The 26,544-nt window shown below is 41.3% G+C and overlaps 1 protein-coding gene across 1 annotated transcript in view; it reads left to right on the forward strand.

Moving 5' to 3' along the window:
• Positions 1 to 26,544, forward strand: part of LOC126267601 (transmembrane protein 214-B) — a 138,828-nt gene that overhangs the window by 43,116 nt on the left and 69,168 nt on the right. The window contains exons 7-9 of the mRNA XM_049972903.1: positions 4,206 to 4,307; positions 12,126 to 12,237; positions 14,557 to 14,699. Of these exons, the coding sequence (XP_049828860.1) occupies positions 4,206 to 4,307; positions 12,126 to 12,237; positions 14,557 to 14,699 (357 nt within the window). The remainder of the gene's footprint in view (positions 1 to 4,205; positions 4,308 to 12,125; positions 12,238 to 14,556; positions 14,700 to 26,544) is intronic.

The raw sequence follows: 26,544 nt of genomic DNA on the forward strand, positions 1-26,544 counted from the left end.
GTTAATACGTCTTTTATAGTGTTGCCCCTTTTAGTTGCTGTTTTAACCTTGTGCCTCCTGGTGCATTCCTAACTTAGTCTGGCCACTAATGACCATTGTAGTTGTGCGCCTCAAACAAAAACAAAACAAAAAATCGCTTTTCAATAGTGGGAAACAAAAGAAGGTGCTTAAAACATCAATGTAGGCCTATTCTTTGATAGTGCCACACAAAACAACAAGGGATGCAAGCCCCCTCCTTGAAAAACACGACCACACCAGAACGCAACTGCTCTGAATTTTACTGTTGTCACTACATGTGCTGGCAGATTACTTTCACAGGGCATTCGCCATACTCACACCCTGCAATCAGATCGCCTTATTGTGTACCGTGATTCATCACTCCACACAAAATTTTTCCCCTGTTCAATCGTCCAATGTTTACACTCCGTATACCAAGTGAGGCATCATTTGGCATTTACTGGCATGGTGTGTGGTTTATGAGCAGCCACTCGGCCATGAAATCCAAGTTTTCTCCCTTCCTGCCTAACTGTCATAGTACTTGCAGTGGATCCTGATGCAGTTTGAAATTTGTGTGTGATGGTCTGGATAGATGTCGGCCTATTACACATTACGAACCTCTTCCACTGTTGGCGGTCTGTAAGTCAACAGATGAGGTCGGCCTGTACGCTTTTGTGCTGCACGTGTCCCTTCGTGTTTCCACTTCACTATGACATCAGAAACAGTGGACCTGCGGATGTTTAGAAGTTTGGACATCTCGCTTACAGATGTATAACACATGTGACATCCAATCATCTGACCATGTTCAAGTCCGTGAGTTCTGCAGAGTGCCCCAGTCTGCTCTCTCATGATGTCTAATGACTACTGAGGTCGCTGATATGGAATACCTGGCAGTAGGTGGCAGCACAATGCACCTAATATGAAAAATGTATGTTTTTGGAGGAGTCCGGATACTTTTGATCACAAATTGTATTTCATAGTATCTTCAAAGAATACACCTGTCTATAAAGATAGAAATCTTGCAAATTTCGCAAGCACTGCCTTTTCCTGTCCTATAGCCTTACACTATCATAACTCAAGTGAAAACAAAAATTTAAAGGGCTCTACGAATCTTTTGCTCTCTAGCAGAGTGTGCACTTTTCTGAGAGATTAATGCTATATTCCGAACTGGGATGCAAACCTGAAATCTTTCCTATCACAGTCAATTCTCTTGCTGTCTGAGCTGCCCAGGCACAACTCTCAGCTTCATTCCAGCTTCACTTTGCCAGTATCTTCCTCCCATTAGAGCATTGCCCACGAAACACAAGGTTCTGGATTTGAGCCCCAGTTCAGCACACAGTTTTAATCTGCCAGGATGTTCTCATTCATATGGCTTTTGTCACTTTCTGTGGGCTTGACTTAACAGCCATTTGAAGTGCTCTTGGGAAGAGGGCTGTAATACTGAAGCTTCTCTTGGACTTCAGAGCAAAGGATTTTGTACCGCATTTTGTTTGTACTGCATTCCATAACAGTGTCTTACGTTTACCAGGGTACCACAACAAACACCGCTTAAGCAGAGAATTTTCAAAAGCTGAGAAATGTAGGACCCAGTGTCTAATGACTTATTTTTTTGCTGACACTAAAGTATGGGATGAGACAGAATTATATGTACACTTTAAATTAGATTTTTGGCTTGAAAAATTTATGGAAATGGAACTGAAAGGAAGCTAAACTATGCATGCACACACTTTATTCAACATGTAAACATCACTAAAGATATTCAGATTTAGGTTATGACATGTCTGCCGTCATTGGTGATAAGGTGGTGCAGACGAACAGCGAAATTCTGTTTGATCCGCTGAAGTGTCGGAACATCGATGCTGTCGATGACCTCCTAAATGGCTGTTTTCAGCCCAACAATGGTTTTGGGGTTATTGCTGTACACTTTGTCTTTCATATAACCCTACAAAAAGGAGTCGCATGTGTACAAGAATATGGCAGTCAATCGAGGCCCTCACTAGTGGTCTCTGGATACCCCAAAGCCAGAATGCGGTCCCCAAAATGCTCCTCCAGGACACCAAGCACACTCTTGCTTTGAGGGGGTCGAGCTCCATCTTGCATGAGCCACATATTGTCAAAATCAGGATCACTTTGTTTAACTAGACAGAAATCATTTTCCAAAACCTTCACATATCATTTGGTAGTCTCTGTGGCATCAAGGAATGTCACACTGATTATTCCATGACTGGACATTGCGCACCACATAATCACTTGTTGAGGGTGAAGAGATTCCTTGATTGTGAAATACACATTCTCAGTCCCCCAAATGTGCAAATTTCGCTTGTTTAACGTCCAAGTGGCCAAGAAAACAAGGCACGTGTGCATGCACATACTAATTCCCATCGTGCCTCATGGACAAATGTTTCATTTGAACGTCCTGATGCAAACCATTCAGAAGTTATGATGATTTTATTTCATGTAGATCAATAATTGTCACCCTTTACATTATGTACTTGGTATTGTCTTTGGGTAAGCAAGTTGGTGGTAGAGTACCACGCAGTAACGAGGCTCTGTATTAAGCATTTATCATATACTTTCATGTTAATGAACTTGTGATAGTAAATCTTCCATTGTAGAGTTCATTACGGGCGACATAAAGTGAACACTGCAAGTATTCCATTAATTAATGGTATAGTGTTCCAAGCAAAGAAATATTTTAAGCAAAGAAAGTGTACTTCCCACACCACAGTACTACTAGTGGACAAACATGTGAAAGCTAGAGGATGTGGTTAGGGATGGACATCAAGAAGTCACTGGTGATACTGCAAAGAGCTCCCTCCCTCCCTCCCTCCCTCCCTCCCGCTGTTAATATCTGATGAAATGTCTTTGTGCAAACAGTGCTTCCCTGTAAATGAATTTTCACTCTGCAGCAGCAGAATGTGCACTGCATATCTGTTTTGATGTAACTACAGAATGAGGTCACCTCTCAATTTTCTTTTAGTCATGTCCTTGTTGTTTAATTTGTATTGGACTGTCAGATCTTTGGTTCCATGTACAGAGCACTTTTACTCAAGCAATTGGTATACTGTATCTCTGTCATAGAACACTTCAGCTTGTTCCAGTTTTTAGTAGAATAATGTAATTCATTGTATCTACAATGTCTCATTCCACTCTATAGTTACTCTTGAGTTCAAGAGAGAGAGAGAGAGAGGCAAGGGGGAAGTTAATGCCTCAATCGAAACATTTAGTTTGTTACATTGCAGACCATGAACTAAGGATGTGCTCTTAAGTGAATATTTTAAAACTTTCCATTCAGATAATCAATTCATTTTTACATATTCTGTGTCTCAGTGGTTCTCATTAAAGATAACTGATCTTCTCATCACACTCTTTGAAGTACATAAAAGTGAAAGTTTCTTTTCTTTTTTGCAAGTCATTTGTTTAGGACTTTCACATAAATCATAGAAATTAGAGCATCTTATTTTGTGACTGAAAGAAGGGTTCCAGGATTTCACAAATTAGTGAAACACTAATTACAATATGACATTAATTATTTTCCATTTCCTTTCAAAGGATTTTGTTTTATTTTTTTTATTAAAGGAAAATGACTTTCTAGAAGCTTAAATATGATTTTATTGTACTCTCACCGAGCAGGGTATTGCACTGGGCTCTCATTCGGGAGGACGATGCTTCAAACCCACATCCAGCCATCCTGATTTAAGTTTTCTGTAATTTCACTAAATTGCTAAAGGCAAATGTCAGGATGGTTCCCTTGAAAGGGCACAGCCCCTTTCCCCCTCCATCCTTCACCAATCTGAGCTTGTGTTCCATCTCAAATGACCATCATTGTTGATGGGACATTAAACACTAATCTCCTCCTCCTCCTCCTCCTCTTATTTTACTCATAGATAGTTTCAATAATACTGACAGCTTCTGTTCGACCTACACAATTCGTACTGTCTTGCTGGGATGAGCCGTTATTGTAATATACCTTGAAACTAAACATTAGGAAAAGCTTTTGTAAATGTATCTCCATAATTTGCATACTCTGATAATACTATGAATTTGCTGGGCTCTACAGCAAGCACACGTGGTTTATAATTAGGCTACATTTGACTGCTGAAATGTAAATGTTTTTGGGTACACTGTATAATTTGTAGATTTTCCACTGTATAATTTGTGTTTACAGTTAATGTAAATAGTTCATGCCTTTGTATTTCCATTTGCAGAAACATGTGATGGATACAGACCCAGAAAAAAGACTTTCTGGGATGTTCCAGTCCCTACTGGAACGATTGGTGCCATCAGCCCATGAAAACTTGAAATCTGAGGTAATTTTAATATTTCTTGTAGTGTTGAGAGAATCTGTAACTTGTAGAATACATTTTTTACTACTTGTAGGACATTAGTAGTTGCTGGTACATAATGATTTTAGTGTAATTGCACCCAAATACACACTACAGCAACAAACATTTTAAAAATGTAGACGAAAAGGAGGTAGCGATTTACTGTGACATTGGTAGTTGTTATATTTACAACCCGTTAATTTATGTGGTAAACTAAATGCTAACTGCTGTTGGCTTTTTTTTTTTTATAATTAAGTTGAATGGGACAGTCACTGGGAGAAGAAACACTGAGTGTGTAATATCATGCATGAATGCTGTATGTTTAGCGTGTACCTTGGCACTGGTTGTGGTTACCGCTTAAATTAGTTGATTACTGATGCTGTGCAGGCATTTTAAGACCTAACGGTTGTCTGTCCAGACTGACGTATAGTCATCACCATTACAAATTCCGTATTTACCAGAGTTGTTGTAAGCAAATGCGGAAAAGTCAAGCACATTGATTTACATGTTCTTCCTTCCATGTTAAGGGTTTTTCTCTAGACATGGATTTCTACTCAAGTCATCATTTACCTGCTGTCTTCTGTGCAGTCTTGGAGTTTGTATAGGAATTTGATTGCACCTTGCATTAAATATTGCTTTGTATGTTGAAGAGTAAGTGTAATTTTCAAATGTTTGGTGAGGTTCACTTTAATGATGCTTAAATGTGCTGCAAAATAGAAAATTATAACACATGAGAACGCAAAGAATATATTTGTCATTCTAAATATATTTGTGTTCTCAAGTAGTTTGTCTAAATAGATATTTGGTGTTTATAAATATGTCAAATATGAGGAAGATTCTTTTCACACTCATATTTTTCGTCTTTTGCACATCTGCATAAAATTAAGTTTTATATTGAGCTTGAGCTGTGAGAATTTGACTTTCTAGAACTTGTTAATACAGTCCATCCAAATATTCATTTGACGATGGAGATAGGAAAGAATGGCTGTCTACCCTTAACTGGTGTATTGGTCAGGAGGAAGGTAGATGGTGCGCTGGGACATGCTGTTTGCAGGAAGCCCACTAGCACTGACTTGTAACTGCAGGCACTTGTTGTCACCATTTGGCTCAGTGTGAAGGGGTACTTCTTTCCTTGGTACAAAGTGGCCACGTTATTGCAGACCCTGACAGTTTGTCAGATGAGTTAACCCACTTTGAGGTCACCTTGCATCAGAATGGAAAGAGAGACTAAACGTGCATTGCACTATCGACCAACTGTGCACCCATTGAGTGATGATAATACTGAGTTGGCACCAAAGTCTATGGCCTTTCTGCCTTACACAGGGAGCATTTCCAACAAGATTGCTTGTATTTTGCAGAAATATGATGTGACATGTGTTTTCTGACCTCCATCAAAAATTAGAGTACTTTTAGGTTCTGTTAAGGATGATCTCGATTTGTGTACATTGGGTGTCTCATCGTATTCCTTGCATTTATCCCATTTCATATATCGGTCAGACTATCAGGACCACGAAGGAGCGGTGTACTGAGCATATAAGTGCCACACAGGCTTACGACAGTTGAGCAAATTGGCTCTCCTCAGGGGGCTCACAACTCTTTCCACAGGGCCCCAGCCTTTGTAGCATTACATCCTTTCCATGCTACAGCTTATACTACCACTATCCTTTTCTCCCTCTGCCTTTCCATTACATGGTTTTCTTGGTGCCAACCCAGCTTGGACCTGGTTTATGACTGGGCCTCGAGTTTCCACTTTGGGCATATTCTACAACTTTTCATTAAATAAACACTTGGTCCTCATTGTGGGTTTTGACCTGACAATGATTTTCAAAATTTTCCAGAAATGCGAATTGTGCAGGGAAGGTTTCCCAATGTGGTGTAAGCTCCACCTTTGTGCCGTTTCATTTGTGCTCCGTGCCCTTTAATAAGGTAACACATGAAAAGCTCTGCAGCCCATCATGTGTGGTGATGGGGAAGGGGGCATCAAGTACCTGCACAGTGGTAGCCCCCTGACCACGCAGGGACTGCATTGTTGGTGTCTGAGCTGAAAACTCCCCATTTATACCAAGGAGTATCTGCCCATAGCGAGTGGCGCACAGGGACTCTGAGTAATGGATTACTGGCAAGGTAGCCATTGCTGGGGTTGGGTGGCACGCATGGGGAGGTCCCCCGTTCAGAATTCAGAGTGGTAGTGGCACCATGGCAGATGAGCCATAAATGAAGAGGATTAAGTTATCTCTGGCTGGTGGCCATACGGCCCCAACAGTCTATATGAAAGGACAGTCCTCTTTTAGTGAAGAGAGATATGACCTTAAAATGTTCCCTTCCCTGGCTACCCTGTGGGAGCTACATAGGGCTAAGCAGCAACCAGAGCAATACTCCGTGTAATGCTTGTTTAGTACAAGGACTGATGGTGATTCCTTCTTGGTTACAAAGTCCTTATTCTTTGGGGGGAACTTAGAAGGCAAGTTGGTGGAAGTGGCAGCCAAGTGTGTGGAACAGCACCACTGCACAGTCGTGGGCACTGCTTGCTTTTAACAGGCTGGGTGAAATACTGGTGACCGTCACTCCCAAACAATCTAAATTTGGTTCAGGGCATCATTTTTCATAGAGACCTGCTCTTGCAACCTGATGATGAGCTACACGTCAACTTGGAGAGATGTCTTGAACTCTTTGTCTTTTATGTACATAGGTGGTCAGAGGACAATAGGGTCTCTACAGGTGCGTGCATCTTCACGTTTGAGGGTGATTCATTGCCTGGGAAGGTCGAGGTGATGGTATACCGATGCAGTGTGAAACCTTATATTCCCCCTCCCCCATGCGGTGCATCAAGTATCTGAAGTCTGGGCATGTCTTTGCGTTGCAAAGCCCCATCTATCAAGACTGTGGATGAGCGCTACATGCAAATTCTCCTTGAGCCTCTCCCCCCTCATCTGTGTCATCTTTGGAAAGTACCATTCTCCCTGCTCAGCATATTGCACTGTTTTCCTGAGAGAGAAGAAAATACAAGAGTACAAGACTCAGGACAAACTCACTTGCCAAGAAGTAGTACAAGTGTTGCATCCAGCATGTCAAACATGTTGTAGACACACTATATAGTGAACCTGGATCTCTTATTACACCTTTGGAGGCTGTGGCTGTTTGGGTAAGGGTGTTTCATGATATTACCATCTACAGTGTTTACCTCCTGCCCAATGGTAAAGTGTCTTAGAACATACTATTTGCATGGGTTTCTCAGCTCCCCCAGCCTTTCCTAATCTTGGGTGATTTCAGTGCCTATAACCCATTGTGGGGTGGAACTTTGATCACTAGCTGTGGTAAAAGACCTCGAAAATTTACTGGCAGAACTTAACATTTGTCTCTTGAATACTGGCACACACAAACACTTCAGTGTGGTACATGGAACTTTCACAGTGATTGATCGTTCCCATTGCAACCCTTGTCTTCTCCCATCCATCCATTGGAAGGTCCATAATGAACTGTGTGGTAGTGACTATTTCCCAGTCTTCCTATCCCTCCCTCAGTGCCTCTCCCCTGGACACATACCCATATGGATTCTCAACAGTACTGACTAGGATGCTTTCGCCTCTGCAGTCAGCCTTGGCTCCCAACGGCATGGAGATGTCGATGAGGCAGCCCAGAGTACAACTACACCATTCTTTCAGGAGCTGATTTAGCGATCCCCTGTTCTTTGGGCCCACCCCGACAGAAAACATTTTCTTGAGCGTGATCAGGTTGTAGTTGGGCTCTCCAACACCATAAGCAGCACCCATTGATGGAGCAACTCATTGCTTTTAAGCAGCTCTGTGCCTGGGTCTGCCACATAATAAAAAGAGCGAACCAAGATTGCCATTCGGTCACATACCACTCCTTTGCAGGTTTGGAATAAGATCAGACATCTTTACAGATACGACAGTTGCAGGTGAACCTGGTATTACCTTGAATGTCGCTGTGTACACTACCCAGTCACTGTCACTGAACATTCTGCTCTGCATTAAGCTCAAGCCTCAGCATCTGAAAATTGTCAACCTGCCCTTTGTGTTTTAAACAGTAGATGGAGCAAAACCAATTATCTTTTACTACATGCCACCTGGAGCCATATAATGTTCCATTTAGTGAGTGGGAATTGGTCAGTGTCTTAGCCCATGGCCCTGATACAGCCCCAGGGCTGGACTGCAACCACAACCAAATGATCAAGCACCTACCAGTGGATTATCAGCATCCTATCCTTGTCATCCTTAACCACATCTGGAGTGAGGGTGAGTTCCCATTGCAACAGCGACAAAGCATCATTGTCCCAGTACTTAAACCAGGCAAGCACCCTCTAGAGATAGACAGTGGCTTGAACGCGTGGTGAGGTGGTGATTGTTGGTACCTTGAATCTTGTGGTCTTCTGGCTGTGTCCCATGGTTTTCGCCGAGGCTGTTCCACTACTGATAATCTGGTTTACCTGGAATCTGCCAACCTAACAGCTTTCGCCAGATGTCAACACCTTATAGCTATCTTCTTCGACCTGCAAAAGGCTTATGACACCACTTTGTGACACCACATCTTTACTGCCTTACATGATTGGGGTCTTACTGCTTATTTTCATCCAGGATTTCCTGTTCCACAATACATTCCAGGTTCATGTTGGTGCTTCCCACTGTGCTCCCCCATATTCAAGAGAATGGGGTCCTTCAGGGCTCTGTACTGAGTGCCCCTCTCTTTCTTGTAGCCATCAATGGTCTAGCAGCAGCTGTGGGGTCCTCAGTATCACACTCGTTGTATGCCAACGACTTTTACCTCTATTATTGTTCCTCTAGTGTGGGTGTCACTGAATGTTGACTGCAAGATGCTATATGGAAGGCTCATGCGTGGGCCCTTACCCATGGCTTTCGACTTTAAACTGCCAAGAATCATGTCATGCGGTTCTGCCGACATCATATCGTTCACCCACAACTGGAATTACCTTGACAACCAGCTACTCAGTATCGTGGAGACACCACTTCTTAGGACTTGTCTTCTATTCTCTGTTGACGTGGATTCCCCATCTTCGCCAGCTTAAGTGAAAGTGGTGGCTGCAACTTAATATATCATGATGCTATACAAAGCCATGATACAGTCCTGCCTTAATTATGAGAGTGTGGCATATAGTGTGGCATCACCCTCAACAATGCAGGTACTGGATCAGATACACCTCTGAGGGGTTTAACCTTTGACGGGAGCATTTTGAACTAGCCCTGTTAACTGGTTACTCATGGAGGCTGGGGTCTTTACATTGTGGATCAGGCACCAACCACAGCTTGTCATTGACACTACCCACATCTTCAGCTCACCTAAGCTTCTGAACTACCATCTCCTCTTTCCAAACACAGTAATCGATCTCCTGCAATGGCAGCCCAGATCAGGATTACGATCGGAATCCACATCTGGTCTATCCTCTCTGCATTTCAGTTGTTTGCTCTTCCACCTCTCCTCTGGATTGACCCCTGTACACCTCCATGGTGCATTCCTCAGCCACAGCTTCGTCTTGACCTATCACAAGGTCTGAAAGATTTGGTTCATCCGAGGCCCTCCGCACCGATTATTTTCCATTCTTGGCACATTCCGGGTTTCAGAAGTAGTCTACACTGATGGCTTGACGATTGCCGGTCATGTAGACTTTGCTTATACTCACAAGGGGCATATTGAACTGTGTTTCTTGCCAGATGGCTGTAGTGTTTTCACTGCAGAGTTGGGGCTCTTGAGCCTATCCATTCTTGCACTGGTGAGGTCTTTCTTCATCCGCAGCTACTCCTTGAGCAATTTGCATGTACTCAACTAGTGCCACCCTCACCATCCCTTGGTCATTGCTATCCATGATTTCCTGTATGACCTTGAAGAGTGTGGACACTTAGCGACCTTTGTCTGCACCCCGGGCCACATCGGGATCCCAGGAGTGAACTTGCTGATAGCCTGACCAAACTGGCTACAAGTAAACCGACTTGAGATCATTATTCTGGAGACAGACCTCCAATCGATATTACGCCATCAAGTTTAAGGTGACCACTTTGACTTCACAAAATAAACTACGGGTCACCAAGGAGACTACGAATCTGTGGAGGTCCTCCAAGCAGGCCTCTTGCAAGAACTCTACCAACCTTTGCTGGCTCTGCATCAACTCTGTTTGGCTGACTCGTCATTATCTCCTCATAGCGAGGACCTACCCCAATGTCGTTGTGGCTACAATTTGATGGTGGTCTGTCCAACCTAGTTGCCATGTGGCGGACTCTTGCTCTCCCTGGCTTGTCCCTGGTGTTAGGAGATGGTGCCTCAGTGGCTGACATAGTTTTATGCTTTATTCATGAAGCAGGCATTTATCACTCTCTTTAAGGGAGGGCCACTTAACATTATCGAACCATTGAGGGTTTGGCAGAACACCAGGCTGCGGTTGTCTGGGCCTGTTGGTCCACTCCTCTCCTCACCCTACTTCGTTTTTGTTATACTTCTTCCCCCCTCTCACTGGTCTGTTACACTTCTTCATCTTTTGTCTCCCTGTGCTTCTCTTGTCCTGTCCATGTTGCCAGTCTTTCTGAGGCAATCTCTGAGTTGAGTACCTCTGGTAAGTGGTGGGGGCTGGGGGATGTATGCCTCTCATTGCGCTCTCCTTTCAGGGATTTCCGGCTGCTCCCTAGATGGGGCAACTTGCTTGCCTTTCTTCCTCTGTCCCTTATCTCGGCTTTGTTAGACCTTCAAGTTTTCTTCCCCTGGTTCTGTGCGGTAGGCTATCTCTGATCTGCAGTAATATAGTCCTCTCTCTTCACAGAAAAAGGGACTGATGACCTAGTAGTTTGGTCCCTTTAGTCATCCTACTAAATTGGTGGTTGCAGAACATTGTCTTGTCACTGGTCATCCTACACAGTATAACAACACAAAGATCTGGCATGCTCTTAAAGTTATTGGGCTGGTGTTATTAAGGAAGCAGTTAAATTAACAAATAACCTTGTTAAATGGAGATGGAGGTTTTTGCTTAAATTCTGCATGGAATTCTGCTCTCTCCCTTGTCATAAAACGGAGGGACATAGTTAATGCTACCTCACCCGTTCTTTAGAAATTTTCTCTGTCAATAACTTCTAGTATCAGTTATCTTTAGTAGTGTGGTAGCACTAGTGTTTACAGAGAGAGAGAGAGAGAGAGAGAGAGAGAGAGAGAGAGAGAGAGAGAGAGAGTGTGTGTGTGTGCGCGTGTGTGCGTGCGTGCACGCGTGTGTGCATGCATGGGAGAGAGGGGCAAGGGGGAAGCAGGAAAATTGTATCCTAAAAATAAAAAAAATGTGATAGGTGTTGTGCCACAAAGTAAGGAAAGATAGAGTGAATGATAAACGTTGTCTGAACATAACATAAAATGACATGCTGTATTCCTGTTTAGCAGCAAATCTGAGTTCCCAGTCTCGTGCAATGTTCTGAAACTCCAAAGCAGAGAAAGGCTATTTGTGAAACCTTATGTATTATTGCCAGTCTAGCACTTATTGTTACCGTTTTATTTGCATACGTGCAGTTGATGAAAATCATTTTTATGTGTTGATGAAATATGTAAGAAAAGAAACTTTCTGGTTAATTAATTTGTAAACGTATCACTCCCTGTGATGTATCCAGCTCATTAGCTCCCTTTGCTTTTCACAAGAACTCCGCCCTTCCCCATGACCAATTTTTATTACTGAGATTGCCCAAAAAGTTGCCCCTATAACAACAAATTAATAGTTAACCTCTTAATTCAGTTACCATCTAACATTAAGTGAATATGTTCGTACACAATAGTTTTTGTCTCTTTTTGTTTTTGTTGCAGCTGTGCATATATCTTTCTGATTGCCTTCAGAATCAACCAGAAAGTTTCACCACTTGGCGACAAATATATACTAAGGTGTTACCACAATCAGCATTGCTGTTGAGACATATAAGTAAGTCTCATATTGACACCAATAATCTTACTGATTGGCAATCAATGCAGCAGTTTGTATGTTTTAAATCCGCTTTTGTCTCCTGTGAATGAAATCTTTCTGAGGGTGATTTTAACCGTACCATAGATTACACTGAGGAAGTAGAGGCTCGATGGGTCCAGACTAGTTGGATATTTGAAGGATATTCAAGAAAATAAGTGATGCATACTGTGAAGGAGTCTGAGCATCAGAGGTTTGCTTACAACTGTAAATACTAAATTACTTGATTTGGTTAGGGAAACTGTGGAATTTGATAAAAGGTTAAAGAAATGATTATGAAGTACAACATATACTGCATTTTTAGGTGATGAAGAAAGTAACATCCAAGCAGCTGAAATGCAAGGTAATTAAAGTGCCTTTAATACATTTATGAGTGGTTTTAACTTTACAACTTGGTACAGTTGAATGAAGAGGGAAAAATTATTATTGTCCTGAGGTAGAGGAAGATGAGTACAAATCTGAATACTGTACACCAACAGCATTCAAATTATCAGCCTGAAAATAATCAATTGTTTTTAAATCAAGTAGTTCCAATTAAATTTAGAAACTGTTCTTATTGACATTCACATTAATCATGGATTTCTTATAGAAAATGGCAAGGATGATAAAAAATTTCATGAGCTGTGTTGTCTCCACTGAATACTGGTGTCACTGTGAAAGTTCTATTTTCAAAAAATGGACACTAGATCGCGTGTTCACAAGTGTGGTTTTTTTTAAATTATTATTATTATTATTATTATTATTGGAACCATATTGAGAAATAGTGAATTTAAGTAAAGGAGCAAAATAGTTTTAAAAATTGAAAGGTTAATATTATCTGCAGCTACTAAAATATTTTGATTATAAACCAAGTGTCTCGTATCATTTCATAGGTGCCTAAGTCACAGTGTGATTTTAGTTAGTGACAGTTGCTATATCAGCTATTTAACTTATGGTTGCAGTAACACTTTTTATTTTTTATTTTTTTCATGTCACTGAACATTATTAAGAAAAGTGACTGTGTTATGTAGCAGTGTAATTTTAGTAATGACATTTAATTAAAATGAGATTTGGCCTTTCTAAGTATACCATTTTCCAATCGTTTGCAGTTGGAGATGAATTGTTGGCCAGTTGAACGAAATTCATCTGAAACATGCTAGCTTCTACATGACAGTCATTAGCATGTGCATTCATTCCTAATTTTAAGTTGCCATATTGTGTTCATTCTCTTAGCATTGCCCATTTCTTATTTGTACAAGAAAATCTGTTCCAGGTGATCGGTTCTTCGTATTAAATGATTGTTCATTTCTTAGACTTATCGTGAAATAACTAAAACATAGAAAAAATTGCAGCTTACTCTGAATATAAATTAATTAAAAGACTGATCTCTACAGTTGAGTACACATTGTTCAGATTTGTCGTGTTTTGTTCCTGGATATTTAATTGTATGATCATGACTCGAACATTTGACCAAAGCTTGGTAACTGAATGTTATTTAATGATAAAGCTGAAATGTTTTGCATTCTCTAAAAACTTAGTCTTTATGTGATTTTACGTAGCAAGTCACTTATGATTGGTCTTAACACTGTGGACCTAGATGAATGAAGTAGTAGTGAAAAACATCAGCATGGTTATTTTATGTAGTCTTAGAATACAAAGTTTTTTATGTCTAATTACTTTGTGCACATAATTATACATCTAGACACGTATTTGAATCACTGTAATAATGGAAGCAGCTGATTTTGTCTTTAATTTGTATTATTATATTGTAGTTAGTATATTTTCAGAATATTCAAATCTCAAAGGCACTTCCATGTGGCGTTAACATGTCTATTTGTATAGGCAGCACCACTGCCATCAAGTGCCACTGAAGTCAGTAACAGCTAAGTGGTTATCAAGCATTACTCAAAAAATTTCTTTAACATAAACTTCGCCTGATAGGGAAGGAATGAGAGAGGGGGCGGGGGGGGGGGGGGGGGGGGGTGTTTGGATTCCTGAGGTTAGTTGGTTACATAGGTTATGCCGATCTTTGTGAAGTAATGTAATTTGATTTCAATGTGAGGCCGTGTGCTGTCACATGGAAGGCACCATCCAGCCAGATGAAGTTATGGTTACTTCTTTGCTGTGTGCTTCCTCATTGTTGTGACCAGTAACAGGAATTTTAAATGTTTAAGTGTCATCTGGAAGTTAGAAATTATTTATTTTTAATATTTGTCATTGTTAGCAAAGCAGGACTTTTAAATGTATTATTTTAGAAAAATGTAGTAATTCTTATTTGAATTTGTTTTTTTCTTTTTAAAGCTAGAAGCTGGAAATATGATCCCAGGAATCAAACTTTCAAACAGCTGAAGCAAACTTTGTCTGCTTTCCAAATTTCAAATGATGAGCTTCAGTCAGTGAAACGTAAAGAAGACGGCCTTGCAGATTGTAGAAAAATTTGCACGGTGAGTGTAGAACCAATATCTTCGTAATTTAGCCTTTGACTGAATGGAATAAACTGATCTTGTTGAGCATAAATTGTCAAAGGAAGAGCTACAGGTTGTCCCCCATCAACACTTCCCTTCTTTTAGCATTACATACTAAAAAAATTATAAGGACAGAGATTCTGAAGCAAGCTTTTGGTACAAAAGTCATGAGAAAGAAGAAACGTTTTATTTTATTTAACTTCTGCCCCCAAGTATGTCGGCTATAGTAAGAGGAAAATTAAAACCTCTTTTCTATTCTTTCTCTTCTCCCCCCAACCCATCCCATCCCAACCCCAGTATTCCGGGCATGGCTGTGCAGTGGCAGAGCGATTGACGGTTCGGGGAGCTGGGTGACAGACCTTCACCTTCCATTCTTTGGCTCCTTGGCACCCAGGGGTACAGAGCCAAACAATGCCTCATGATTCATTGAAGTATTCTTGCTGGCTGCATTCTACTGAGTGATTTGTTCCTTGATCAAATATTTTTTCTCATGGGCTAGCAGTGTTTGCCTTTTTACACAAACACCACAAATGAGGTTTGGCAAAATGCACAAATGTTATGTTTAAAACATCAAATGAAGGTGCCACCTTTATTTTTCATGCAGGAGAACAGAAACCCCAAGATCATCGCCATCTGATTGATCATCTCTCATCATGACCACACAGGCTTAGATATCTTCACTGCTGCTGTCCTCATTGTCTGATAAAGAATTTACCATATTTTGTATGGATTCCTCTCTTATGCCTTATTTTATGTTCAACCTTGTAATCTTTTTCCACACTGGGTTCAAGATATTCTTCCAATTTTCTAACCCGATTCATGTGGCAGCCTTATTTATCAGCCTCTCTGCTTCTCACAGCATAAAGGTTTTAGTTTGCTCCATGATATCTGCTTTTATTTGAGCCCAGACAAGTTCAGTGGCATTGTAATGCAGGGTAGTATGATGGAAAACATATAACTTTATGGCCGTGATTCTCTGCTAATGTGTCAAATACATACTGTACCTTCTGTGGCTTGTATCATTTCTCTAGTTCCAGAAGTTCCACATTTCGCCTATTCTGTCAGAGCGTATTTTATTATTATTTAACCAGCTGATTATTCGTCTCTCCTTTCAGCAATCATTGGTGCTTAATTTAATTATCTGGAATGGTATGGTACATTGTCCCTTACAAAAACACTACCAGAACTTTCATTTGGTAGCAAATGAGTAACGAACCTGTCTTTAAATAATCTACATTCATTTCCTCCTGGTAATTGACAGTTTTTTTCATACTGAAACATCATCATAACTCTGGACACAAAATTGTTCATAGAGACAGCTGGAACAATAATTTATCGCCCTCCCTTACCAGTTGGCACACTTGTAGTTTTGTGGCGTTTGCCATCTGTCTTCCCGGGCTTTGCCTCTGTACTTCTTTCAACAACTTCTTTGCCTCTGTACTTCCGCCTCGACTGACATCTCTGCCCAAACTCTTTGCCTTTACAAATGTCTGATTGTGTCTGTGTATGTGCGGATGGATATGTGTGTGTGTGCGAGTGTACACCTGTCCTTTTTTCCCCCTAAGGTAAGTCTTTCCGCTCCCGGGATTGGAATGACTCCTTACCCTCTCCCTTATAACCCACATCCTTTCATCTTTCCCTCTCCTTCCCTCTTTCCTGAAGAAGCAACCGTCGGTTGCGAAAGCTAGAAATTCTGTGTGTGTGTTTGTGTGTTTTATTTATTGTGCCTATCTACCTCTCTCCCAATCCGAAACCTCTGTCCTATCCAAAGGCCTCACCTTCATCCCCACTCCCAGATTCAACCAAACTGCCCTTGTCAAGGATTTACTGTCCTACACTCGTAGTCTCTGCTGGAAATATCACTTTGCCATGAAGAAAAATAATCCTGATCCTACTCCTAATGATCCAACTCCCCAAGACACTATCCAAATTGAACCCTGCCTGGAACATTTCCGTCCTCCATCACAGCGGGACCCACCTCCTCTTTCTCAAAATCGCCCTCTCCAAACCTTCCAGGAATTTCTCACTTCCAGCCTTGCCTCTCAATCTTTCTTGAAAAACCTTAATCCTACTCCCAACATCTCCACAGCCGAAGCCCAGGCTATCCGTGATCTGAAAGCTGACCGATCCATCATCATTCTTCCGGCTGACAAGGGTTCCACGACCGTGGTACTTGATCGTCGGGAGTATGTGGCTGAGGGACTGCGTCAGCTTTCAGACAACTCTACATACAAAGTTTGCCAAGGTAATCCCATTCCTGATGTCCAGGTGGAGCTTCAAGGAATCCTCAGAACCTTAGGCCCCCTACAAAACCTTTCACCTGACTCCATCAAACTCCTGACCCCACCGACACCTCGCGATCCTACCTTCTACCTAATTCCTAAAATTCACAAACCCAAACATCCCAGCTGCCCCATTGTAGCTGGTTACCAAGCCCCCACAGAACGTATCTCTGCCTACGTAGATCAACACCTTCAACCCATTACATGCAGTCGCCCATCCTTCATCAAAGACACCAACCACTTTCTCGAACGCCTGGAATCCTTACCCAGTCTGTTACCCCCGGAAACCATCCTTGTAACTATTGATGCCACTTCCCTATACACAAATATCCCGCACGTCCAGGGCCTCAGTGCAATGGAGCACTTCCTTTCACGCCGATCACCTGCCACCCTACCTAAAACCTCTTTCCTCGTCACCTTAGCCAGCTTCATCCTGCCCCACAACTTCTTCACTTTTGAAGGCCAGACATACCAACAATTAAAGGGAACAGCCGTGGGTACCAGGATGGCCCCCTCGTATGCCAACCTATTTATGGGTCGCTTAGAGGAAGCCTTCCTGGTTACCCGAGCCTGTCAACCCAAAGTTTGATACAGATTTATTGACTACATCTTCATGATCTGGACTCACAGTGAAGTACAACTCCTGAATTTCCTCTCCAACCTCAACTCCTTTGGTTCCATCAGATTCACCTGGTCCTACTCCAAATCCCATGCCACATTCCTTGACGTTGGCCTCCATCTGTCCAATGGCCAGCTTCACATATCAGTCCACATCAAACCCACCAACAAGCAACAGTACCTCCATTATGACAGCTGCCACCCATTCCATATCAAACGGTCCCTTCCCTACAGCCTAGGCCTTCGTGGCAAACGAATCTGCTCCAGTCCTGAATCCCTCAACCATTACACCAACAACCTGAAAACAGCTTTCGCATCCCGCAACTACCCTCCCGACCTGGTACAGAAGCAGATAACCAGAGCCACTTCCTCATCCCCTCAAACCCAGAACCTCTCACAGAAGAACCCTAAAAGTGCCCCACTTGTGACAGGATACTTCCCGGGACTGGATCAGACTCTGAATGTGGCTCTCCAGCAGGGAAACGACTTCCTAAAATCCTGCCCCGAAATGAGATCCATCCTTCATGAAATCCTCCCCACTCCACCAAGAGTGTATTTCCGCCGTCCACCTAACCTTCATAACCTCTTGGTTCATCCCTATGAAATCCCCAAACCACCTTCCCTACCCTCTGGCTCCTACCCTTGTAACCGCCTCTGGTGTAAAACCTGTCCTATGCACCCTCCCACCACCACCTACTCCAGTCCTGTAACCCAGAAGGTGTACACGATCAAAGGCAGGGCCACGTGTGAAAGCACCCACGTGATTTACCAACTGACCTGCCTACACTGTGACGCTTTCTATGTGGGAATGACCAGCAACATACTGTCAATTCGTATGAATGGACACAGGCTGATAGTGTTTGTTAGTATTGAGGATGACCCTGTGGTTAAACATGCCTTGGTGCACGGCCAGCACATCTTGGCACAGTGTTACACCAACCGGGTTATCTGGATACTTCCCACCAACACCAACCTATCCGAACTCCGGAGATGGGAACTTGCCCTTCAGTATATCCTCTCTTCTCGATATCCGCCAGGCCTCAATCTCCGCTAATTTCAAGTTGCCGCCCCTCATACCTCACCTGTCTTTCAACAATTTCTTTGCCTCTGTACTTCCGCCTCAACTGACATCTCTGCCCGAACTCTTTGTGTAAGCTAACTTAAGTCCATATTACAAAGAAAAGTCATGTTGCACTGTATCAAAGTTCCACATGTGAGGAACAGAGTCCAAGGTAGTAGCACCTGAGCCAAACCAGTTGCACCCACACCTTGAACTCCACAGATCTCATCAGCAGCTGACTCAGACAGTCTGTGGGCCAGCTTATATGCCAGATTCTGATGTGATCTGTCAGCATGTGCTCCTGATGACCAGCATCATTTCGGCGGCACCAGAGAGCTCGACATTGATTTCCATAGCAACTTAAGGTGGCACCACCAAAATGGCAAAGTATTATGTGGTGTACAATTATTGGAAGATGCCAGCTGGCTGGCAAAAATCTGCATTTTACTGCAAGACATGCTTTCAAAATCCCAAGATTTCATTCTATTAACTGGTATCAAATTCACCACACTCTGCAGAAATATAATGAATTATCTTGACTGAAATGTTGATGAGGAAAAAATTGATTCCATGGTCTTGATGATATTAAAATAGTTTGTGTATGGACTGCACAGTATCGATTCTGTTTTTGCAAAAACCACATACTGTGCGTAAAAACTTCAAAAATTTCAAGAACAGGGTTGGACAATTAGGAGCATTATTAGATATGACATAGTTAAGTCCAGTAAGACAAATAACATTCTACTCCCTCATGACACTTGGAGCAAGACAAATTATATTTAACTCAAATCATTGAACACTAAATTCAGTCAAGTCTCCCTAGTAAAATCTCAAAACATAGGGATAAAAAATGACCCTTGAAAAGCAGACCCATTAGATTTCCTTAAGCAGCCATTGCCGAGACCACCATGAGTGTCAGTTTTTCTAAATAAGCTATTTGAGTTGGCACGAAAATTGTGAGGATGCGAAAAAGTACTAATTCTTCTGGATCGGATCCATTTTCAACCCAGGAACTTAAAATTTGCATGGACTTTATAGTGCCCTCTCTCCCTCAAGTTACCTTCGTAACTAATTGATTTCCTGAAAGAATGAAGTATGCAGCTGTAAAGACACGTCTCCCTCCTTCCCGAGTTACTAATATTTTTGAGAAGGTAGCATACAACAGAATGTTGAACAACCTTGAATGACCTTGTGACAACTCTGACTCCCGTAAAGGCTTCTGTGTGGAGAAAGCTATATAAGATCAAATCAGTTATACTCTAACTGAAAGCATCTCTGATGAACTGTCACTACACTGCATTTCGGACAGTTTGTAGCTGCAGAACAGCAAACAAAAGAATTTGGATGCTGAGAAACATAAGAGCTGAACGCACACTGCCATCAATTTTGAGGTTTTAGCATGTGTGCATGCTCCTGACATCTGTGGTGAACCAGCTTTACTTTACCTATATCTGTAGGCCCACATTGTATACATGAATATTCTATAAAAGCTGTCTCTCCAATTTCTTGGCTATCCGTTTCCATCTGGGCCTAAAGCACAAAGCATAATTACAAGTATGTTGCTCTGCGCTGCTCACTTGTCATCTAGGTTTACCACTGTATAGCAGTAGTACTTCGCAATTGGAGGTTTATCAACATTTTTATCTGGACCTCAAGCCACAGTGAAAAGGTGATAACAAGAACCATGAAATGTTTGAATAGATCATAATTGTATGTGTTGTGCATTTAGTACCTGTCCTGTATGTTCTGATTCTACTTCCACATTAATTACAAACTTAACTGTCTAAAGACACTTGTTGCTAGCCTATATATGACAATTTTGTGAATTAACATTAATCATAAATATAATCCTAAATATTAATTAATATTTCATAACATAAAGTGGGCATATAATTTTTTCATAGGAAATATAGTATACTGAGACTTTGTTAAAAAAAAAAAAAAGAAAGAAAGAAAAAAAAAGAAAAGAAAAGAAACAATTCAGATGTATGAGCCTGGTGGTTCGTGTGCAAATTTGATTTTCGCAAATGTCTATTTTTCTCAAATTTTTTTCTCTGTGCTTTGGGCCCGTAGGGTTCCCAGTGTGTGAAATACACAGAAGAAAAATTTCCTGTTGCCATTTTCTGTAATCTTTGATTGTGTTGATCATAAAATTCTCTAAAGAAACTAAAATAGTATGGCACTAAAGGCTTTCCCATTTTATTTTTTAACTTAACAATAGAATGAGTGTCACATCAGTAAATGGTGCAACTGGAATAAGATTAAATTCAGAGTGGGGACACATTACTTACAATGCCTGTCATTATTCTGTGTCAGCCTGCTGCCATTCTTGACCTCCATAAATGGTTTACCTAGAACAATGGAAAATTCTTCAAAATGATGACATTTACATAAAGTTAAAAGGCACAAACACATCAGTAGACACTGAAGACATAATAATGTATTGGTTTACGACTTGTTCACAGCAAACAGTTTAACCTTTAATCGCACACAGACTCAAATTATAGATTTCTAAGACAGAATTTCTGGCTATTACTTAGCTTCACAAGGCAAAACTTTTTAGCACTGCTGATAGATGCATACAGAAAATAAGAGTACCTTAAACTGGGTATACTTTAGTCATCATGGTTACTTGACCACTCATACACCAAAAATTTTAGAGCTCTCTGCTACCTCTCAGTTGGGTGTTTAGTATATACTGTTTGGTGGTAACATGTTATCAGCATACGCTAAATGACACCATGTAATGCTGATTTTATTGAGCAACAGTTGGTGAACATGATGTGACTCTTCAAGCTTTCCTGGCATATGTGTTGTAAATGGTCTTCACAGGTTTGCTGCCAGATAACGTTGTGCAAATTCCACAATATTTCCTCGGAGCAGCTGTCCGACATCTTCAGGTAGTTCAACCTTGCTGGTTGCAAGGTACAACTGATTATATCCGCACATCGATGCCTCATTTCTAGAACATGCACGCGAAGAATACACAGGTGCGGAAATCGATCATGAGCAATGATTTGCAGTTAGATGGTGACATATTCGAACTTCCTGTGCTGAAAATTGCAGAGTGGCTCTCCCGTGCGTGCGGTGTACACTGCGTTTGTCAACAGTGCGGCCAGACATTACTCACCAACGGCCGTACTAGACCAATGTTATGACGGGCCTGTTATTGATGAATATTGATTTTCACGTCGTGATTTAATAGCAACCAATGCAGGGTTCCAGGCAGTGCTCAGTTGAAATCTCGCATGCTTGTTGAAAAGGGATTATCGGCTGTACTGATATTTATTGCTTCCTTAATGATACAATACCAGAAAAATGATGCTGGGGATAAAACTTCTGTCTTCTCATAAATCATCCAATGTCCTGTATTCAGACAGTGTTCCATGATTGCCGACTTTTCCAGTTGATGAAGGCATGTATGACGCTGATGTTCATCGCAGCGTTCTTGTACTGTGGGGCATGTCTGGCCTATATATGCTGCCCCACATTTACAAGGAATCTTGCACACACCACGTTTCCTCAGGCCAAGGTCATCCTTAACTGAACCCAACAGGTTTTGCAGATGATTGAAAAGAACACGTAATTCCCGAGGAATCTTCAGATTCTTGACGACATGGCACCACAATACGACAAGAAGGCCAAAGTTGGTGAACCTGTTGTGACTTATAATTGTATACAAAAAGTGCAAAAATCATGTTGTACAAAATCCCATCAGTAACCTTTAATTGCAAAGTGATCGGTGTTTTAAACTATATCATATATGTTACTCAATTAATTCTCAATATAGAACACTGGTTAGTTTTTTTTTTGTCACGTGTAATATATTTGCCACTATATTACAGTTTCTCAGGTCATGTGCATGATTTCTCTACTTTGGGGTTACATTGACCACTGATCATTATTACCCCAGTATTACAGACATTTGTTAAACAGTGTCGATGCCAATGACAGTGTGGAACTAAGGAATACACACATTAGACACTGGTGTATAGACAAAGATTCATTTGTTGTTGTTAATGTACCCACAACTAAAAACATCAATTGTCAGTAATGTCTTGCACAAATGGCATGCTTTTGTGGTTCAGGCATTGATTCAGATATAACATATAATGTCAGATGTCTCCAGAAACAAGAATTGAAGTTTGTTTGGCCACAAGTTCCAGATATTTTCTCATAAAATGAAGAACATATAACCTTAATTCTAATGGAAATGGATGTTTTGAAATGAGGGTTTAGATCTAAGATGGGTGAAATTGAAGGTATTATGCCCAGCTAAATTTGGAGCTATGTATATGGTACTCCTTAGTTCCTTTCATTATTTTTGTAATTTTGAGTATGGGTCACACTGTTTGATTTATGTACCATACTACTTTTCTTTTTCTTTTACGAGGCTTCATAAAGTGCTTAAGATAATTTTGAATCTTTTTATCTGTTTTATTTCTAGGTGGTTGAAGTTTCATTGTGTTTTTGAAACACTTACCACAAATGAAACAGTAGCCAACTTTTGTAGTGGAAGTATAGGCTGGTTAATGTATTCCCAAATCCATGCTAACATTGACCACCTGCATTTTCTTCCATTACTTCCTCTGCATTTTTAGAAAATGTATGGTAATGATTAGTATGTAGCCCTTTTGTATAAGCCCCAATGTTCACTAACATAAATATCATAGAAGTTAAAAAATCTCTCATGATAATCATATTTGGTTCTCAAAATCAAAGTGTACACAGTTTACATACATGAAACTTCCATAGCTTTTGGAACTGTTTTCTGTCTCTGAGAGGAAAGGGGACAGTCTAAAATGGTAGGGTAGATCAGTCCGACTCCAAGCTGAGACAAAACCCACTGGTTATTGAGGGAGAGCTTAGAAATGTTCTGTCTTGTTTGTGTCTATTGACAACTCAGTGCCTCAGCAATATAGTGAGGTGTTAACTTTACTCCTTCCATTATTTGTATTCCGCAAAAAAAAATTTCTTGTTAGTATATTTTGTAGAAGTAGCCAGTAGTGGCTGCCTTTTTATTATAAATAGACTTGACTTAGGTTCCACATACTTAAACAGTGTTCCAGTAAGTGCCGCACAGATGCTTTGTAAGCATTGTTCTTTGTAGAGTAACTGCATTTTACTGGTATCCTATCAGTGAACTTAAGTCTGCCACGTCCTTTACCTGTGATTGAGAATATGTGACCATTCCAATTCATATCCCTAAACATTTTTGCTGAACATCCACTGACACTAAAATCTATATCACTCATTGTTGCAGTGGTGCAAGAATTAAACTCGAGCTTTTCACCTGCACCTTTCTTTGTAAAGGAACAATGGGGGGGGGGGGGGGGGGAAGGGTTGAACACTTCCGTGTTTGCTTTACTCCCAAGAATTTCAGTTCCTGTGTCATACACAAGTTTGGCACTTACAGCCATTATTAGTTGGTAAACCAGACTGGTAATCTCACTACTGTGGCAGCACTACCATGTTTACCCTGAGAAGCAGGGGCAAGAGCTGGCAATAGTGTACATTCCAGTACCCTTACAAGTGGGGCACTATTGCATGGTACATGTCTGTAAACAGAACTGAATGAAGGGCCTGTTTAGAAGAAGAACAAGAAGAGAAACAGGATATACAGTACATCTCAGCTTTGCTGCTCACAATGCATTGTGGGCAGTATGTGTTAGACTAACTTGACAGTGATTTTGCTATTTTCCACAACAGCGTCTGTTGATTCATCATCTGCTGTTTGTCACGGGCGATAATGCCAACTTTGTGTTAATCTATGCTGAATGATTTTACTGTATTTTCAGTTTCCTCATCTGTCAAAGAATCTCTCCTCCAGTAGTCATCACACACTCTTTTAGCATGATTCATGGCCTTTAAGTTCTTCTACATCACTACAGTAAGTACTAATGCCACAGCAATGAAAGGAAACTGATTGCATGGTCTCGTTTTTTTAGACTAGAGTTTTTGGCTAATACTGCCAAGTCCAGGGTTCAGTTCCCAGTGACCACTTCAAAGTTTTGTGTGGTGGAAGAGTATGGAAGGAGGTCTGCTCTGCATTATGAGGGTAACTGAAAAGCTACTTGAATATAAAAGGAGCAAAACTGGCATGCAAGTACCTGAAGAAATGTCTTATGTTAAAAGTCTTGCACCACTCAAGGTGGCACACAGTGTGAATTTACTAGCAGAAAAAGTATCAGCTGAGTGGAGCAGGATTCAGATATCTGCCTGAAAGCAGGACAAGTAAAATGTGCTCAGTAAATATGAGTGTTGTACCAAAAGTAAGGTTTCCAATGAGCTACACCCTTGAGGGCAAGGTGCTAGGCTAAATCCGACAACAGTATCATGAGCAGTGGTTCCCACACTCTTGAACCTGCCCATCTGCGATTCGCTACATCGCTCAGTGTTGGCTTGGCAGCCGTCAGAGACGGAAGTGTTGATTGCCACTCCTGCCAAGTTCGAGGTTCAAGCAGTAATCCAGTTTCTCCACACATGGAAGTTACCGCCCGTGGAGATTCATCGGCAACTGACTGAGGTTTATGGTGAAGAGTGCATGTCTGTTTAGCAAGTCTGTAAATGGTACAGGGCTTTACTGAGGGTCACACAGATGTTCACAATGAAGAACGGAGTGGAAGACCGCTGCTTTTGGATGCGATCAGATCAACAGTGGGCTGCTCAAAGATCGGAGGATCACTGTCCATGAACTTGTTGAACGCATTCCTGAAGCTTCCAACAGCACAATTGAAAGAACTTTAACAGAAATGTTGGCTAATCGCAAGGTGTGTGCTCACTGTGTCCCCCTGATGCTGACTGACATACGCAAGGAGCAACACCTTAACTGTGCTTGCAAGTTTCTTCAACAATGTGGGGGGGGGGGGGCAAGTTTCTTCAACAATGTGAGGGGGGAAGACAACAAGGAGAATTTGTTACAATCTCGTCAGTGGCATCACTCCGGTTCACAGCCACCAAAGAAATTCAATCAAATGCAGTCGGCAGGAAAGGTTATGGTGACTGTGTTCTGGAGTCGGAAGGGGATACTCCTCATCGATTTCATGCAGCCTAGGATGACAGTAAACTCAGACAAATATTGACCAAACTGTGGCAAGCGATCCCGAATCGATGAGAGGACAACTGAAGGAGGGAGTAGTGCTTCTTCATGACAACATTCGACCCCACGTTGCTCATCAAACATAGGATCTTTTGAAGAAATTTAGGTGAACTGTTATGCCCCATCCCCTGTACAACCTAGACTTAGCCCCCAGTGATTATCACCTCTTCCCCAAGCTAAAGGAACACTTAGGTGGCAAATGCTTCAAGAGGGACAATGAAGAGGTCACGTGCTTCCTCATCAGGTTGGTGGGAGATTTCTTTGACTTAGGAATACAAAAGCTGGAGCACCACCTTCAAAAGGTTGTTGGAAAAAAAAGAGAGACTATGTTGAAAAAGAGACAAAAGTGTAAGCTTTTCAATGATGTATAAATTAATAACAATGAACAATGTTTTCTATGTGTAAAAAATATGGGAATCTTACTTTTGGTACAACTCTCATATTTTATTGATGATGTTGATAAATGATTGTTAGGCTGCAGTTTCTACTATCTTGTAGAAATGGACAGAAAAAGATTAAAAACTCATAGAAACAAGAGAAACCAAAGATTTCGCATTATTTAAGGAGCATCGCCACTTCTCCTTATTTCACTTACAATATTTTGTAAAAAAATTGTTCCCTATTCATTGCCACCATACCATCTAGACAGTGGGTGGGCAACTGGCCGCCCGCAATCCGGATCTGGCCGACGATTGTTTTTAGTCACGCCCGCAGAATAAATGCTTGGGAGATAGTCAGGTGATGCAGAATTTTGGAATGCGTATT

The sequence above is a fragment of the Schistocerca gregaria genome, chromosome 4 (assembly GCF_023897955.1).
Source record: "Schistocerca gregaria isolate iqSchGreg1 chromosome 4, iqSchGreg1.2, whole genome shotgun sequence".
NCBI classification, from domain to species: Eukaryota; Metazoa; Arthropoda; class Insecta; order Orthoptera; family Acrididae; genus Schistocerca; species Schistocerca gregaria.